Below are 18,032 nucleotides of genomic sequence, written 5' to 3' on the forward strand. Positions count from 1 at the left end.
TGTCATCAGCAGTTTGACAAGACCCAGGGACTCCTTTAGATCCAGCTTCTCTCCATGCTACTCAGCCTGAAGGATGTGAGCATCCTTGTCCACTCAGTCTATCCTGGCTGAGGCTGAGCTTGATGAACATCACACAAACAGATGAAGAAAGCAGGCTCAGGGAGGTGAAGGGACCTCCTTAGAACACCCACAGCTAGTTACAGCAGGAGCTGACCTACCTGGCTTGCTCTCCTAAAGGTCACACTGTACAGCTTCACAGTTTGTTTATTTAGCTGACATCCTTGCATTTTAGAAACTCAGAGTTGTGAGTTGTAATTATGTAGACTTCTGAAGCAAGCATGGAAGCTACTTGTGTTGACTAGAATGGGAACACGGCCTGACCCTGCTATTTATGGGTTTTGCTTTTCCCCTTGAACATCCCTCAACAAGAAGAAGTTGACTAGGTCTCAAACTCCAAGAGGGCCTGTGCCATGCCTTGCCCTGTGTCCAGCTTCAGTACAACCATGGTGCTGAGTGGGCAAAGCCTCTGTTGATATCACTGAATAGTAACTGTCAGGTCCTAAGTGGGCCCCAAAATGGTAGGGCAGGTGACAGTGTCCTAAACAAAGCACTCTGATTGAGGAAACAGAAGGAATGTTCCTGGGTAAACAGCATAAATTCAGCATTCTTCAGGATTCTTGTAAGACAGAGTTCTGTTTACCAGGAATCTACCTTAATTTATCCTTAAAAGCCAGCTACCTCCCACAGGGCATCTAGTTCCCAGTTCAGCTCAAAGACTCCACCCTGCTGACTGTCATATAAAATTCGCCTGCTTTTTTGCCATTTAGCCCCCAACCTCATCCCCGAGAGACAGGGTTGGTGGTTTGCTCCCCAAGCTTTCTACCCTCAGAGCACTCTAGGTCAGTGGTTTCACTGAGCTCCTGTTTACAGTCACCTTCTGAAAGATGGGGTCACCATTGCCCCCATGTTTCACTTCTCTCTAGGCTTCCTGCATTGAACTTGACGGACAGTGTGTATGTTTGTGGCATGTGCCAGAGATGTGCTTCAACTTCAAGTGCTGCTCCTTGGAAGCTAACCTCGTTTTGAGCTGGCTCACTGGGACCTGGAGTTCACTGGTTAGCTAGGCTGGCTGGTCAATGAACCTCAGAGATGTCTCTCTCACCAGAGCTGAGAAGCACGTGGCACCACCCCTGGCTTTTCCATGGGTACTGGAGATTGAAATGAGGGTCTCACATGAGTGTAGCCAGCACTACTGACTGAAACGTGTCCCCAGTCCTCAGGCTGTGAGTCATTACATCAGCACGGCCATGCTCACCAATTAGGTGTGTTGCATGATGGAGATTTTCCTTCATGCTTTCCTCTTCTTAGGTAAAGAGACAGGAGTTTTCTGTGACTAGGGGGTCATGCTGTGTGCTTGCCTTTTCTGGTCTCATTTCCATCCCTCTGACAAATGGGGTGGGTAGAAAGTTTCTGTGCTTCCAAACCTCTAGTGCCTGTTCCACCTTCCTAATTGTGGCTGCAGCCCATGGCCCATTTTGGGGTATTTATTTAGCATTCCTCTTCTGATGGGTTTGATAGTAAATTCTTAATTACAAAAAAAAAAAATCAATTTCTACTGTAAATGGAAAATTAGTGTCACTCTAGATAAGAGAAAGGGTAAAAACTAAATAAATCCTACAAATAACGTGACTTCACTGAATCTAGGCAGACATCGCCACCTGTTGAAAGGGTTGAGCTGAAGCCCCCAGGACACATGTGAATGTTAGGGAAGTATAAAACATGGTCAGACTAAGTAGAAACATCACCTTGATGTAAAGACGAAGATGAAAAGGAAGTGCAGAAGGGATGACCCTGTCATATGTGGTTGGGGTACTTAATGCGTGAGTACATGTGCATATGTATGCATGGATGTGTGCATGTGTGCATGTGACATAAATACATACCTGTATCTACATTGTCAAATATCTACATTACTTAGAAAAAAAAATTTGAGACACGTTCTATGTAGCTCTGGCTATTCTGGAACTTGCTATGTAGTCCAGGTTGGCCTTGAACTCACAGAGATACTCCTGTCTTTGCCTCTCAAGTACTGGGATTAAAGGTGTGCACCACCATGCCCAGCTAAAAAGTCTTTTGTCTACAACTCCTGGTTCAGTAATTTACTTACAGAAATCATTTAAAACCTGGTGGCTGAGTAACTGATTGTAATGTTTGATACTGTCTATCTGTCTGTCTATCTATCTATCTATCTATCTATCTATCTATCATCTCTCTTTTAGAGGCTCAAACACAGGGCCACATACATGCTAGGTAACCACTCTAACACTGATCTACATCTCAGCCCTAACTAAAATTTTAATTAATAAATAGGTGTCCTAAGCTCTATGCATAAGTGAAAGACAAAATGCTAAACATACACTAAGTGTAATGGAAAATATCTTTGAGATCAAAAATCTGGACACAGAAACTTGAAAGGTGAATCCTCACAGATTTGCTTCATGTTGTATGGAAAGAAGCCTAGGCTTCGAGACTGGCTAGCACACTAAGGAACACTGTTGAAATATTCAGACGGAGTCATTTCAACTTCCTTACTGTTCTGAGCAAACTGATGCTCAGGGTTAGAAGTGCTATTCTCAGGGCACCTGCCACACACTAGGCACCATGAAAAGTCTATGGTTCCCTCTATTCCCAATTGTTCTAGGAGCTCTGCGATACTGACATCAGCAGCCTCACTCTGCAGATAACTGAACGAGGTCTCAGAAGTGGCCAATAACCTATCAATTTCTCTCAGCCTGGGCTTCACCTTCTCTCTCTAAATTTCCTGGAATAAGCTCCCACTGTGTGTGGCTGGAGGTCAAGGTGGACTCTACAACCTTCAATTAGCCTACTTGACACTGCACACAAATTCATTAGGTATTTCTTTCACGGTAGAATTTCTGTGAGTGGCTTGCTCAGCACCTGAGAGTCTGAACAAAACAAAAAATCTCATGTTTGTTTTCAAAGACTATTCTGTTTTCCCCAGAGAATATTAGAGGACCAGTCAACTTCAGATGCTTATCTTTTTTCTCCTATAAGTTGCTCTGGTTGGCAGGTGTATTAACTGTCTTTTCAAGGCAGAAATCTGAAATGAGTCTATGCTACCAGATGATCGACTATGCCCCAGAGCCCAACGTCCAATGCCAAAATCTAAAATGTTGAGAAGTGGCTGATGAAAGAGACCAACAGAAGATAGCGGTGAGCCATGATTCTGAGATCAGGAACTTGGCTGGGCACAGGGTTTTTGTTAGTTTATAATGAGCAAAATGAACTAGGGAAATATGTAAGGCTTTTTAAAGTCACCTTCTAATAGTAGTTTGCAACTTTGGAGTCAGAAGATCACAACTTGCCATGACTACCACCAGGGAGCTGGCCTCTGTGCCTTGTCTTAACTGAACCCCTGCCTTGCCAGATCAGATGCTAATTCTCCAGTAGCTCTAGTTTAAGGGTCACTTCCGGGGCTGAGGTGATCCCAAAATGCATCTATAAAAATATGGGCACGGCAGTGCTTATTTATATCCCAAGTGATAGCGAAGCAGAGCCAGTCAGATTCTGGCCAGCTAGCCTAGGCACCCAAGGTTGGTCCTGTTGGCTTCCACGCACATACACAGATGCACACTCCTGTGCAGACACATTTTCATCTGTCCACACAGGGCCATGTCCACACCCCTTGAGTAATTTTCTTCATTGGTCTCTGGCTGAGAAGGTTGAGTGCCTTTGCTCTATAATTCCATTGCACTGGCTACTTCTCCCTCTCTAAATAATAATGCTGCTTGTGATTACTTGTGGGGAATGAATCTTCACCATGCAAACACACAGTAAGAGGCGTAGTCTCTTTCATTTATGACTGAGCTCTTAGTACTGAGCATGTAGTATATATTTAAAAATGTGTTGACTAAAGGACTGAAATAAAACTAGAAATTATGTAGAAGCACAAATGCAGTGGGAGAAGTGGAAAGTCTCTTACATGAGTGTTATTTCAAAACAGGATGATTAGAATAAATTTTCTATAAAGTAGCAGTGCTGCCAGATTTTGTTGTTTCATTATTTATTTAGTATGAGCATTGTACATATGCATGTGGGGTGTGTTTGTGTGTGTGTGTGTAGGCCAGAGGTGGGCATGGGATATAGCCCTCTATCATTCTCTTTCTTATTTCTTTGAGGCAGGGTCTCTCCATGAACCCAGAGCTCACACTTCTTGGCTAAGCTTACATCTAGCAAGCTTCAGTAATCCTCCTGTATGAATTGACCAGAGTCTGGGGAAGACACTACGTCCAACGTGGGATATCTGAGGGGAAAAAAAATCTGCATACACTATACTCTTATGTCTGTAAACTTTATTCCTCTAAGGCAAAATTCTATCTATACAGCCACAGCTCCGTCAGGCATTCAGGGCAGGAATAAATCTAGATGCACCAAGCTCTTTGTCCACCTACTTTATTTCTCTGGGATGAAATCCTGTCTACACAGCTTAAGTTCCGTCCTGACACTCAGTTCCTCTTTGTCCTCTTTTACTGCCATCTCATAGTTCTGCTCACAACTGAGCTCTTATGCTTCCAGCCTCATCTTTGTCTTCTGTTTCTTCGCCCCCCATCTCTACTTGCTCTCTACTCCTGGCTCTGATGAACTCTACAAGAGTTCTACCTTACCATCTACCAAACCTCTGTGTTCTTCCCTTCTCCCTGGTCATGCTGTTCTGTCTGCCTCTACAGAAAATGCTTGTTTTCTTCTTCCGCTCCCCAGGCCGTTCTCTGCCCACTCAGGAATGTTGCTCCACCCTACCTTCCACCTTGATATGTAAAAACCTCTTTTGTCCTCAGTCAGTTGCTCTGGAGAGCCACTAGGCCTCAAGGCAAGGGGATGGTCTGAGGCTCATTTGCACAAGAAACAAAACTAAGCATCTACGCCTGCTTGGCTTTGCCTACTTAACCTTATCGAAGTACTGGCCTGAGCAGGAAGTTTGCACACATTCTGTGGTAATTGTGAGCACAAGAAATTCATAACAAGGCACAGGTGAATATTAAGCTGTGTAACACCAATAGTCCATGCTAAATGGCTTCCCACTTGACTGACCCTTGGCCTAGTCAAGGTATAGCTTTAATACACAGCTGGGCTCCTTATAACATATTCTTGTGGCTCATCACACTCCTGTTTCTGCCCCAACCCACACCGGGCTTGCTACATGGATGCTGGGATCTGAACTCGTATCCTCAAGGCTGTGTAGCAAGTGCCATTCCTTAACCACTGAGCTATCTCTTCAGCCACCCAAATAGTTATTTCTCTCACTTAAGAATAAAGTAACAGTGGGTGGGTCCTAGAAGCATCACCAGATGATATCATTAATGGGTTCTATACATCTAGGCAATTATTCTGGCCAAAATAAAAAAAGTAACTTATTCACATGACTTTTGGAGAATTACTCAGTGGGCCACATGTGAATGAGAACTGAGCCTATAGCACAGCCTGGCTGTGAGGATAAAGGGAGAAAAGGCATGGAGAACACGCAGTTTCAGTGTCAGTAAGTCAGTCCTGACACTCATGGCTGTGGCACATCTGAGGCAGGACATGCCACTTGCTGTATTAGCCAACTGGTCTGACTCACGAGAATCCAGCAGTTGATAACTTGATGCTGTTAGCCTTCCACAATGGAGGAATCTGTGTCACCTATCACCAGCCCACATCGTACAGTGACCTCTCCTATCCTGGGTGGTTTCTCAAGCTAAAGAAACTGAAACACCGAGAAAACATTAGCAAACTGCTATGCAATCTCACCCTAGTCTAAACCCCCAGCTGCCTCGTGAGCACAGTTCCCTCTGAACAGAGGTTCATTCTTTGCTCCATTTCTGGTCATTATCAAAGTGGCAGATTGTCTCAAGGTGCTCTGCACAAAGGCTGCCACTGTGGCTCACGGGAACTGATTGCAGCTTTCCCACAACCTTTGTTTCACTCTCAAGTTGAAAAACAACTTTAATCCTGACAAGAAAAACAGCTGATGTGAGCAATTAGAGACCTGGAAGGCTGGACACACAGTAGGGCTTAGGTTCTTGGCAGCCTTGAATGGGCTTTTTTCGCCCTGTTTCAAGAATGCTTCTGTGCGTTCTTTAAGTAGATGGGATGGATGTGTTTGGAAGGACTGTAGCTGGCTGAAATCCAGGTGCCTTGGAGGATCTGATGTCCTTTGGGTGTGGGCTGGAGTTAGACCACCCTATGTCTGTCTTCACCCCACTGTGAAGGCTGTGGAACTTAGTGGCAGGAATGCTCAGGTGGAGCTGGGGTGGGTGCTCAACCTCTCTGAGTCTTAGTTCCAACGCTTTTTTAAAGGGCATTGGGAGAATGGAATCACTCTGAGAGTCCCAGAAACATATTCAAAGCACTTAGTCTTGCCAGGCACTCAGTGAGTACTTAAGGAACAGGAGTTATGCTCCAGTACTTATTTTAGACATCTGAATTTATCTACCACAGCAAAGGCAATTAAAGGGGAGGGTATGGGGCATTGCTCTGGGTCACCCAGCTCTGTGCTAAGGGGCAGTACTGAGATTCCTTGCCTAGGTTTATCTGTTTGGAGTTGTCTTTCTTTCTGAACCCCACTGAAGCTTGGGAATCACTTGTCTTGCTTAAGCTCCTGTGCACAACACATCACATCACAGTTCCTGGACCTCTGCCCTTTGACCTCTCCAACTCAGTCTTCACCTCCAAAACCTAGCTGCTCTGCCCCACACTGCCTTCATGTTTATTGTAACACATGCTGCAGAAATGTCTCTTGTTTCATTGCTTTGTAGCCTACTGCTCTCTCTGAAATATTCCCTTCACTTCCTCTCTGTCCACAGCTGGCTCCTGAAATTTCTACTTATGGCTTTCCCAAGATGGATCTTGTGTGATGGTCCTGGTTGAAATAATATCTTCCCCACTTTCCTCTTTTCTCCGTTTGTGTCTTAGGCAATGCTTTCTCCCACTCGATCATTCATTCCTTTCCTATTGCCGGGCTCCGTCAATAAATGTAAGCTCCTAAAGGGCAGAAAGCATCTTTTGGAGCACTGCTGGGACCCCAGCACCTAGCTCAAGATTGGGCATATAGGTACTCTGTAAAGACAGGCTGGTAAACTAATGAGTGAGTAAAGGATTTGAACGATCAGGGAGAAGGACCTGGGTACCTGCTTGCCCTGCCTTTTGGCCTCCTAAAAGAACAGCGTGAAGCTACCCACAAGCCAGAGACCTTTCCAAACAGTCATCTGCCATAAAAGCACATCTTGCAGGCAAGGGAAATGGGTGGATAGTTGCTAACTATATCTTCCAACTGGGCTGATCTTTGAAAAGTTCGAGAGGCGCCTGCCTCCCTCAATCCCAGGCTGCTACTGCTGCTGAGGCCCCTGAGGGAGGAGAGGAGGGTGTGCTTGGGCGCCTCTTGGGCTGGCACGAGGAAGCCACATCTCATCCGCCCTCCTCCCCCAGCTCCTCTCCAAGAGAGGAAGCAATGCAGATGGAGATGAGAAATAAATATTCCTGCCTGCTCTGCGCCACTGCAGACGTTTTCCAAAATGTCTGGCTTGGACCACAAAATCAAGCCCACCCAGGAAAGGAGGCGCTCAGCAGGAGAAAGAGGGGGGACAGGGTGGCATATTTGTCGATAAGCGTCAGCTTTCTGGGGGGCCGAGCACATGGCTCATCTTTGGCAGTCCTGCTGAGGTGGGGACGTGGTAAGTGCACAGTAACGCTCACAGAATGGGATGAGAAAACAGGAGCAGAATTAAAGGAAGGCACACCAGACTGACTGCACGGGCTCCACACCTCTGTCCTGGGTCCTGGAACACACACAGCTGCTTCCTGCGCTTGTTCCCCACACATCTCACTCACCCCCCAGCACTGCCCCCACCCTTTCACCTCTATTCCATTCCTGAGAAGTTAGCACCACTGGGCTGCCAGCATCCTTCAAAGGCCCTCTGCAGTTTGGGCAGGAACTCAGAATCCATGTGTGGAGATATTCTCGCCACCTCTGAGTATTCCGCTCCCCCTCTCTAATACTGGAGTCCTGGCAGGCAACGAGAACACAGGCTGCAAATGCGAAGTGGGTGCCTGTGGCCCTGGGGTGGCCAAGCACGTGGGAGGAGCGTCACCAAGGAGGGAAGTTCCAGGCTCAGCAGGTCTGGAATGTTCTGTATGGCAGTGTCTTTGCTGGGCATGCCTCTAGGCTGCAAAATGTCTTAGGAAAGATGAGAGGATGGGAAATGCAGCTGCAAAGTCATCATGGGACACTTTGGTCTGGGTTTCTCACTTTCTCAGGGGATTCCCAGGATCCTGAAATCTTCCTCTGGCGGCTCCTGAGCCAGCTGCTAACAAATCTTTTGGAAAGCTCATGTTAGAGAAGGGTCTTGGCTGGGGCAAACGTAGAAGCAATAAAGAGCAAAGGGGCCTCCCTGGGTCATGGGTTCAAGCACACTGCGGTGAAAACATTGGCTCAAAATGAAGTCTTCATGCCAATGTCTTCTCTCTCCGGGCATTAGAAGTTTGCAGAAATATTGCACTTACCTCCACCCCATTCCTCATCATCCCCACAGTTGCAGTGAGTAGTGAGTCCTCTTCTCTTCTATTTCCAACTCATGTGCCCTGAATCCTTCTTGTGAGTCCTTCCCACTCATGAGCCCATCTGCCTTCCAGCGCCAGGCATTTGCCAGTGGAATCCCACTCGCTCCAGAAGCCACTCAGCGGTGGGAAACTGGCAGGGGGTTGGCTTCTTGTCCCCACTCTACATATTGCTATGTGACCTCAAACAAAGGACTCCCCCTCTCTGGGTCTTGGTTTCTTTCTTTGTCAAAGGAGTGGGCTTGGTAGGTTTCTTTGCAGATATGACACATTATGGATATATTTGCAGAGTGAAATTGCATGCAATGTTTCATTGTCCCTTTCCCCATCCACCCTTGACAATGATTTCTAGGTCTGAAGAACTAAAGAACTCTAGGGCATGCTCTTGGATTAATTCATCTTTATATTTGGGAAGGTCACAGTTACACATCAAAACAAGCTGGGTATATTGATAGATGGATACCATCTAGTAACTGTTTGAAATGTCATCAGTCAACATTTGTTTTTGTTCCTAGCAAGAGGAAACTATGGACAGATGAAAGACCAAAATAGGATATATTTGTTTATTTACTCATTTTTAGGACATGTCTGGAAATAAGTTGTGTGCATGTATGATTGTAACTTATCATAATCATATTCATTACTTGTTATTAGTAATCAATGCCATTTATCAAGTCTTACCTAAAATAAGCTAAGACCATGATGCTTTCATCTCATACTATGGCATTATGGGAGATATTATCCACCTCCCATATCCTTACAAGTGAGGAAACCCAGGCTCAAAGACCTATTCAGACTCACACAGTTGGTCAGTATGCTGAAGGGAGTTCAGTTCTGTGGGACTCCAAAGATGAAGAGTTGTACCTAAGATGATGCTCTGGGCCTTTCCTGGCATTTGATGCTCACTTGGGAGATCATTACAGACAAAGGCCCCTAACTTCTGTTGTTTCAGCTTAGAACCCATGCACCATTACTGTACCCACTTTGCAGGAACTTAGAGGGAAGCAGAATCAATGACCTTCTCTGATTACTTATCTACAGAAATCTGCTGCCTCCTGCTTGTCCATCTACTTAAACTTTGGCCTCGGTCTTACCTAATTTTAGTGTAGAACTGGAGCCTCAAAGAATTTGGAAAGGATATATCAGCATCTCCGGAGGATATAAACACAAACAGCTCCTGAGCCCAGGCAGGCAGACGAGGAGAACTTCTTGTTCAGAGGAATTGCACGGGCTGCCAGCACATCCAGTCTGTAGAGACTCCCTATTTCAACTCCCATAGACTGGGCCTGTGTACTGGACAGATCCACTTGGAAATGCAGCCTCCATTCTCTATGAGGTCTCCTGGACTTGAAATGTGAGCAACTAACTCAATTAAGAAAAATGTAACTAGTAGAGTAAGGACTATAAAAAAGGCATTTGAGTTCCAGCTGACCTGAAGGTCACCATATACAATCCCAAAAATATTTATTGGTGAAAAATGGTGGCCCTCACTGCATTCCTGTCATAGCCAAGTGGGGGGAAGGCAGGCTATGTGTGCATACTGTGCATTGACACATGACGTGGAACCAACAGTTTCCATGCCCTAACAGGATGCCCTGCCTCTTCTCCAGTGTTAATATGTTACATTCATGCTTGAATGTAATTAACACACACTGCCACCCCAAACAAAACCACATATTACTTATCACACAAGCAGAACCACAACTGAACCAAAACAACAACCAGGAAATCAGGATGCTCTTTACTTACCGTAAATGACAGAAAAGAAGAAAACAAAGTCCCCTCATCATATCTGGATAACTTCGCCAGGACACCTTCCAAAATAGTTACAAACTAGTAAAATAGCAAAAAGAAAAAATATTATTTCAAATTATAATTGTTTACAAGAAAGAATAACATGTCCCAGCCACCTAGAGGCTAAAACTCAGCCCCCTGCTCGTTTCTGCATTCCATTTTTTAACTCTCACTTCGGAGAAAGGAAAAGACTGCCGTTGCATGGCAATATTTGACTTATCCGGCTTTCTCTTCATTATTATGTGATTGCAAATACGGAGTGTTACAGAAGTGCAAAGTGACAAAATATTATTGAGTTGCATATAGCATGCGATAATATTAAATGCACTTTTCAAATCCCAAACTGCGCAAAGCAGTCTTTACATTACATATTAGCACTACATTTAATCCAATCTATTTTTATTTGTATTTTATCAGTAATTTGGGGGAAACAGAAGTTTAGCACTGGCAAATATAAATGTCTTCCCATTCAGCATTACTTAGTTAAAATTCTATAATTCATGAGGGTGACTGAAATAGCTTTATCTGACTTTTCTGTTTTATTATGACTCTCACTGCATGTGAAACTAGAGAGGAAAGGGGTTTTCGGGATGGCAGAATTCCTTATTACCGTTTCACTTTATGTATTTCAAAATCTAACTTTGTCAGTGCTGAGAAACAAAACAAACGTTTCCTTCATAACCTAGTGTGACGTTTGGGGACACATTCTTATTAAGTTAACATATGTCGCTTTATCAATTGATCTTCACACAGCTCACGAACATCAGAAAATCCTTGCAAGCCGGGGCTGGGTGATGTACAATCTTGTTTGTTGAGAGATGTGAGTATCCAGCTCAACTTTTTAACGTGTTACATTTTAATGGAAATGTAGACACAACAAAGCAACATTCACAATGCCCCCTTTCACCGCCGCTGAAGGTTACCTTTGCCACCAAGAGTGTGATCATTTCCTTAACGGTTTCTTCAATTAGTTCATCTATTTTTGAATGGTATTGATGCTAAAGAAGACAGAAAGACACATATTAGCATGTCGGGTGGTTGACAGCACTGCATGCGCCCATGGGTTTTAGACCATACAATCTATAAAAAAAAGCCTGGCTTGCAGACTCAGTTTGTTTCCACAGTCCTAGAAGCAGCTGTATGATTCTGACTTCTGGTCTTTGATGGCAAGAGACCCAAAGCGCTTAAAAAAAATCACAAGCTCATTGTTCCTCGTCTAAGGCTTCAGATGCTTTTGACGTGTGTGGACACATACACATAACAGCACACTTGGCTGGCTTAATGGCCTGGCAGTGTGTTGAACCAGATTTCACAAAGCTTGATTCAATAGTAATCTAGTATATTGGGGAGGGAAATGGTATTTCTGGGAAATTGCTGGGGGATGCAACCTCAACAATTTGGGGGATGCCTCTAAAGAGAATTTGACTAAGACACTGATTTTGCAAAAACCTGTCAGGTACTTTGGGCCTCAGAGCATATCAGTTCTGACCCAGAGTCCAAGTAAAGTGTCTCTTTCTGAGCCACTGTGACAAACAACACTTTCTTCCTTTTCTTTCTGTTTAGCAAAAAGCAGACCCAGGCTAGACCTTCTGCTGAGACTGTAGCTAAGTTTTTCCAAATTTTTTCAAACTGGTGCTGTCGATTAAATTTAAATAGTAATGTGAAAACAAACCCCCACACAAACAAAAATCTGCTGTAAATGCCAGGGGAAAAGGAAAAGCAATTTCAACACAAATTATTATATGCCAGCTCCTTGACATTTATTAGAACATTTTAGTATCCATTTGAATTATTTTGTATTTCCGTAACACAAAAAACAATAATACAAAACATTGTTATTTGGAAAGGAAAATGCACTTACCCACTCTTTAGCAAACTTTCAGAAGGATGATTAATTAGGAATAAAAAAGAAAAAGGAACAGTGCAAATAAAAATCAGGACAAAAGGACACACGAGAAAATGAAAATTAAATAAAGCATCACAAAGCTATGAAAACACAGAAATAAGACATAGGATGTGCTGCAATCCTCTGGTTGCTGGCAAGCAGGATGATTGAACAGGAGCAAGGAGATGAGAGGACGTGGAAGACCTGGATAATGTCCCAACATGAGGGCAGAAGCCATACTGCCTCCACGTTGAGCTCAGTTTCCTTATCTGCAAACCTTCAACAGGTGATAGCATTATGACCTGGGCCCAGAATGGGAAAAGACAATATAGACTGCTGATTTCCACAAGGGGCTCCTCAGTGAATATGTTTTAACTCCATGTTTTAAAACAACCAAGAGACACATGATGGTTCTCTCCCCCAAGCCCCAAGCCCTGTTTAAAGAAGTAGACATATTAAGTACCTTAACTTGACTATTCTATGTGTCTCTATAGATTTCCACATATCAAGACATCAGATGTATCCATAATGGGTATAACTATATAACAATAAAGAACAAAGCAAAACTTAACACAAAAGCTGCTTGGTTGGTCTGTTTTAGTTATAGTGCTTAAGAATTCAGTGTCCGAGCCCCTTTCTGGCACCGAGGCTCCCAGATTCATAGAGCTATTTTGAAGATCTAGTGAGTATCTAGATGTGAAAACATTTTACCAACTGTAGTTGCAATTCAAATACTATCATGTGTTCAGTTCCTCAAGTAGCCACAAAGGGTAGAGAAGGAACAAAGCCATCACAGAGGCATCCTCTGCCTCCTTTCAGTAGATTGCATTCAGGAGAAAAAAAGCAAATGGTGCATGGTGTTCTGTCCTGATGACTCAGAACCCTTGTTGGCCACACTGCTAGATTCAAGAAAGATTTGCTTGTAAATAGCATAAACCCAAAGCTTAAAAAACAAGAAACAGAATCCATAGGACTCTGTACTAGAGACACAAAGAAGGATGTTAAAGCAAAAGAATATGGGAATATTGACAGTATTCCAAATTCATTTTTAGGCATTGAAATAAGACCCAGAATCATATCCTCACTTTCTGTTGTCATGTGACTGACTTGTTCTACTAGATTTTCTTTGGATTGATGTAAATGAGTCACATTTATTAAGTTAATTAGGACATTATGCTTAGCCAGAAGAGTTGGCTGTGTGAAAGTTAGTACAAGATGAAACAGTGCACGAGGGGCTTCTTAACAACCTTGATGGAAGTGGTAAAAGCAGATGGAAAGCATTCTCTGTATCCTAACTCAGGTTAAGGTGTGTGCCTTGTATCTAAGGGGTTAATGAGGAACGTGCCCTTCCATGCAGAAACAAGGTCGAGACACCATAGCTTATTGAGGTATGATATACCTTCACATACTAATTTATATGTAGTCCTACTATCTCTCCCTTTCAGTGTATATAAGTATTATGATCTTCCTGTTATAATAAACATCTTTTCCAGTGTGTGTGCGTGTGCGTGTGCGTGCGTGCGTGCGTGCGTGCGTGCGTGCGTGTGTGTGTGTGTGTGTGTGTGTGTGTGTGTGTACACTTGCACATTTGCTTGTGGAGGCCAGAGGACTACCTGGCTGTCATTTCTCAGGAGCTGTCTACAGGTCTTTTATTGGTCTGGACATATACCACCATGCCTGACTTTTCATGTGGGTAATGAGGACTGGACTCAGGTCCACGGGCTTGCACAGCCACCCCCATGGACTGAGCTAGTCCCTCACTTAGAGAGTTTTAATATGGTTATGTTGCCTCTTTGTTCCAGGATTAACTTTAGTTTGGGATCTCTGCCACTTTGTTTTCTTATCACCACAGTGGAACCAGAACTACACTCTGAATGTAAAACTGACATAGACCTACCCAAGTACTGACATAATACATGAACATACAGTTTAGAAAGTATGTGGAGCCACTCTAACGGCTCATGTCTATAATCCTAGCATTTGGTGGGAGATAGCTAAGGCAAGAGGATTGTTATGAATTTGAGGCCAGCCTGGGCTACAGAGTAAGACTTTGACTTAAAAAAAAAAAAAAAAAAACAAGTAAAGGAAGGAAGGAAGAAAAAAAGAAAGGAGGAAGGAAGGAAAGAAAGGGAATTTCTACATGGTCCAATCACTACTGCCCCAGGAGGCTCATTAAGACCCATCAGCATGTAGCTATATGGCTGTGCACATTTCTTTAAACACACTTCAGCTCTACACACTGTATGGCAATCATGCCTTAATACTGCCTCTGTGAATCATGTCACTGAGAGATAAATATTAAAGAATTCCTCATTGCTATTCAGGTAATAACAAAATCCACACACCTCTTTCTTGCCAGATTTTCCTGCCATAGGTAACTTATTTGACTAACTTGCTTTTCTAGAACAATAATGAGTCCCCCGCCCCCAACACCACTCTTTGCTCTTTCTGGGGTGATTTATTGTTCTGTGTGAATGGGAAGCCTCACGGAGTGGGTGCACGTACATAGGAACTTCTCGTCCCCATCGTCCCGGCCAGCTCGTGCCATGCAGCCCTTTGTACACTGCCTCTACTCCACTCCACCTGCAGCCTAGCAGGTTTTGCATCTTCCAGTTCTCTCTGTGGCCTTCTTGGGTTCACTTGACCCATGCTCTGAATCATGGTGGTAGTAACTAAGAGAACCATCTCTCTTTGGTGGTGAAGAGAGGGAAGTTCACTTTTGCATCTGATGGCTAAGTCACTGTAAATCCAGGATTGCTACGTGAAAAGCATCCCACTTGACTTCCTGCGCTGCACATTTTGCCTTGTCATGGAACAGATTGTGTGTATGTTATCTTTCTGTTAAGACCATCTGACCTTGGAAATGAGATGAAAACACACTAGGCCAAGTGAGAAACTATTTAATACACAATTTCCTCTCTATTGGTACTTCACAAATTTTAATGAAAAAATAAATATTTAAGATGGAAAAGTATGGTGAACAAATGTCTCAACAGCTGCCTTTAGATGAGATTCAGGAAGTGACTGTCAAACTGGAGACTGCATCCCCTCACTAGTGCTTAGTCCGAAACAGGCTGAGGGAGGTGGGGTCCAGGTGTGGTCAGAATTAGAAACTAGATCTGTAAAACAGGCATAATGGTTGATATTCCAAAGTACACACCACATGAAAATGGAAGTCCAGTCGTCTCCAAGCATTCTTATCTCAGTTCTAGAGTCTTTCTAGCCATCCTTACTCAGGCCCCGTTAAAGCCAGTTTTACTTTAGGGATGAATCCTATCATTCTGTGAACTATGGACCATTTCGTGTGACTTCCCACTGCAGTTCTGCTCCAGGCCATAGCCACCATGCCAGGCTTCTGAGAAGCAATTTAATTACATGTGGTTTTATCCTGACCATTTTATGCTACATAAGGAGTGACCACAAGCTGGTCACTTAGGTGCTGCTAGCTCATCATACTTAAAAGAAAATTCTGATAGGTCTTTCTAACATGATTTGGGAACAGATGTACTTAGGAGAACAAATGATTAGAATGCAGTGTTAGATGAGTCCTTAATATAGGTATTTATTTGGGTGTGTATGTATTATTTCTGGGAAATACATGTACAAACTTCAGTAATTATTTTCATTTAAAAAGTGTTGAGCTGTATTGGAAAAAATACAGTCTTTTCTATTTCATTAAATTCTATGCCCAGAATAAATAAGACTCTGCTGTTAAGCCTCAAAGTGTTACAACTCTTTGATCTTACCCAGAAGTTCGGGGACTGCATCTCCACTGTCAAAAGTCTGTGTATTACATACTGTTTCTTACATGTCACTCAACAAACAGGCATAAGTGACTTGCTTAAGAGCACACAGCTTGATAAATAAGATGAAGCATCATAGGATCCAGTTATTTAATCATTGGAATTCTTTGTCTTTTAGAAAACCAGACTCCAAAGTTAAGCCAAGATCATTCTGGTTTCACCCAGAAATGATTTATGGTGAACATAAGAGCTGGAGTCCATTGGGGTAGGTGTGAACTTACATCACATCATTTGTTCATAAGAATCATAAGTTCAACAAGGACTTATGGTTTGGATTAAGAAACTCTACAGGCCCCCAGAAATTATGAGAATACCATTTGTAAATATTTATTTCCTAGGAAATGGATCTATGGCTTTCACCAGCTTCCCAATGGAGTTTGGACAAGCTTTCCCCATTCTCACAATTATCCCCAGGTCTCCAGCATTGAGGTCACAGTGACATGGCTGGCTTAGCCATCTGACCAAGGAGTACGGCATCTTCACAAGGCTATTGGCAAGCCAATCTGGAAGAAGGGATTGAGGACCTCCTAAGGACACAGAGAGGTCAGTCCTATGGTGTCAGTTCTTGTCTATGAGAAAGGGGGTCATTCTTGTGAATCTCAGACATGATGTCTATCTCAAAAGCTCTGAGAAGAAATTTACAAACTGGTCTCTAATCGTAAAAGAAAAAAAAAATCCCTTGCTTTCTTTTTGTTCTTGCTCTGAAGGGCACCATGCTATCATAGAGAAGATATTTAAAAAGGAAACAGAATGGAAGAGAGGCAAATCATGTACATATATGAGCAGAATACATAAAGAATCCAAATAACCTAGCTAGAAAATTGGGTAAAGGTATATGTATCTCCTGGAATGTTATTCAGCTACAAATAGAAAGACCATACATGCTACAACATGCATGGATCTTGAAAGCATTACACTAAGTGAAGGAAGCTAGACATATACAGCCCACCAATTGCTTGGTTCTATTTATACGAAACCCCAGAACAGAAACAGGTATACCTGCAGGATACAGGTTGATGATAACCTAGAACTGGGAATACAGACAAAATATTGGCTATTGATGCATGGTTGGTTTCTTTTTAGGACCACGAGCATGTCATATAACTGACTGTGATAACTGCCAGGCTTTGTGAACACAATCCAACTGTAGAAGTGTGTACTTTTGAAGAGTGACTCCTATATGCATGCGATTTGCACCTTGAGGATTTAAAATGCAGCACCAGCGGCCAGAGCACAAGCAGAGGAAGATTTAAGGGGAGAGAGGTTCCAGACTGACACCGATCCAGAAATTATAAGCTCAAGAATCTTTAGTAACTTGGAGAGACTCGATGATTTTGAGAACCCTCAGTGAGATTTGCAAAGTGGGCTCTGTGAAACCCATGGGTTTTAGAATCCTCCAGGGAAGCGTAGGCAAGTGGTGGTGTGAAGAGGTGCTGAGGTGGGAAGGAAACCACCAGCTGGGGCTCCAGCCCCCCCCATCCTGATCAACTCTATTTTTATGTTTTATGTGCTAGGCTTCTGGATAAAGAATGAAGAACTGATTCTGCAGCTAAATTAGGCTGCATAAACGTAGAACAGTGATATCATTTTACAGATCGGGAAACTGAGGCTCACAGAGGCTGCCAGCATTATCCAAGTCCACTTTGCAGCACAATTCAAGACACTTATCCAAGGGACTGGCAACCCAGGTCTCCCCTCCAATTATTCCAACCCTTCTCCCTGGCTCATTTTCAGATAACTGAGAGCCTTGGAACATTGCTTGCCAAAATGCAGCTCTAGGACGACCACCAGTGCCAGCATCATCAGAGACTGTGACAGAAGCTTAAATTCCTGTGTGCTTTTTTTTTTTCTGCATTGGTACACATGTGCATAAAAATGTGTGTGCAGGTACATTTATGTGTGGTACATATATGCTCATATTTGTATCTGTATGCTGG

At 43.3% G+C, this 18,032-nt stretch overlaps 1 protein-coding gene across 12 annotated transcripts in view; it reads right to left on the reverse strand.

Annotated features, from left to right (window-relative positions):
• LOC114700784 (calcium-dependent secretion activator 1) overlaps positions 1–18,032 on the reverse strand; it is a 178,584-nt gene that overhangs the window by 59,149 nt on the left and 101,403 nt on the right. For all 12 annotated transcript variants that reach the window (XM_028880565.2, XM_028880570.2, XM_028880569.2 and 9 more), the window contains 2 exons: positions 11,331–11,405; positions 10,363–10,446 (listed from right to left, as the gene is read on the reverse strand). In XM_028880565.2, the coding sequence (XP_028736398.1) occupies positions 10,363–10,446; positions 11,331–11,405 (159 nt within the window). The remainder of the gene's footprint in view (positions 1–10,362; positions 10,447–11,330; positions 11,406–18,032) is intronic.

Source organism: Peromyscus leucopus, chromosome 9 (genome assembly GCF_004664715.2).
Source record: "Peromyscus leucopus breed LL Stock chromosome 9, UCI_PerLeu_2.1, whole genome shotgun sequence".
NCBI classification, from domain to species: Eukaryota; Metazoa; Chordata; class Mammalia; order Rodentia; family Cricetidae; genus Peromyscus; species Peromyscus leucopus.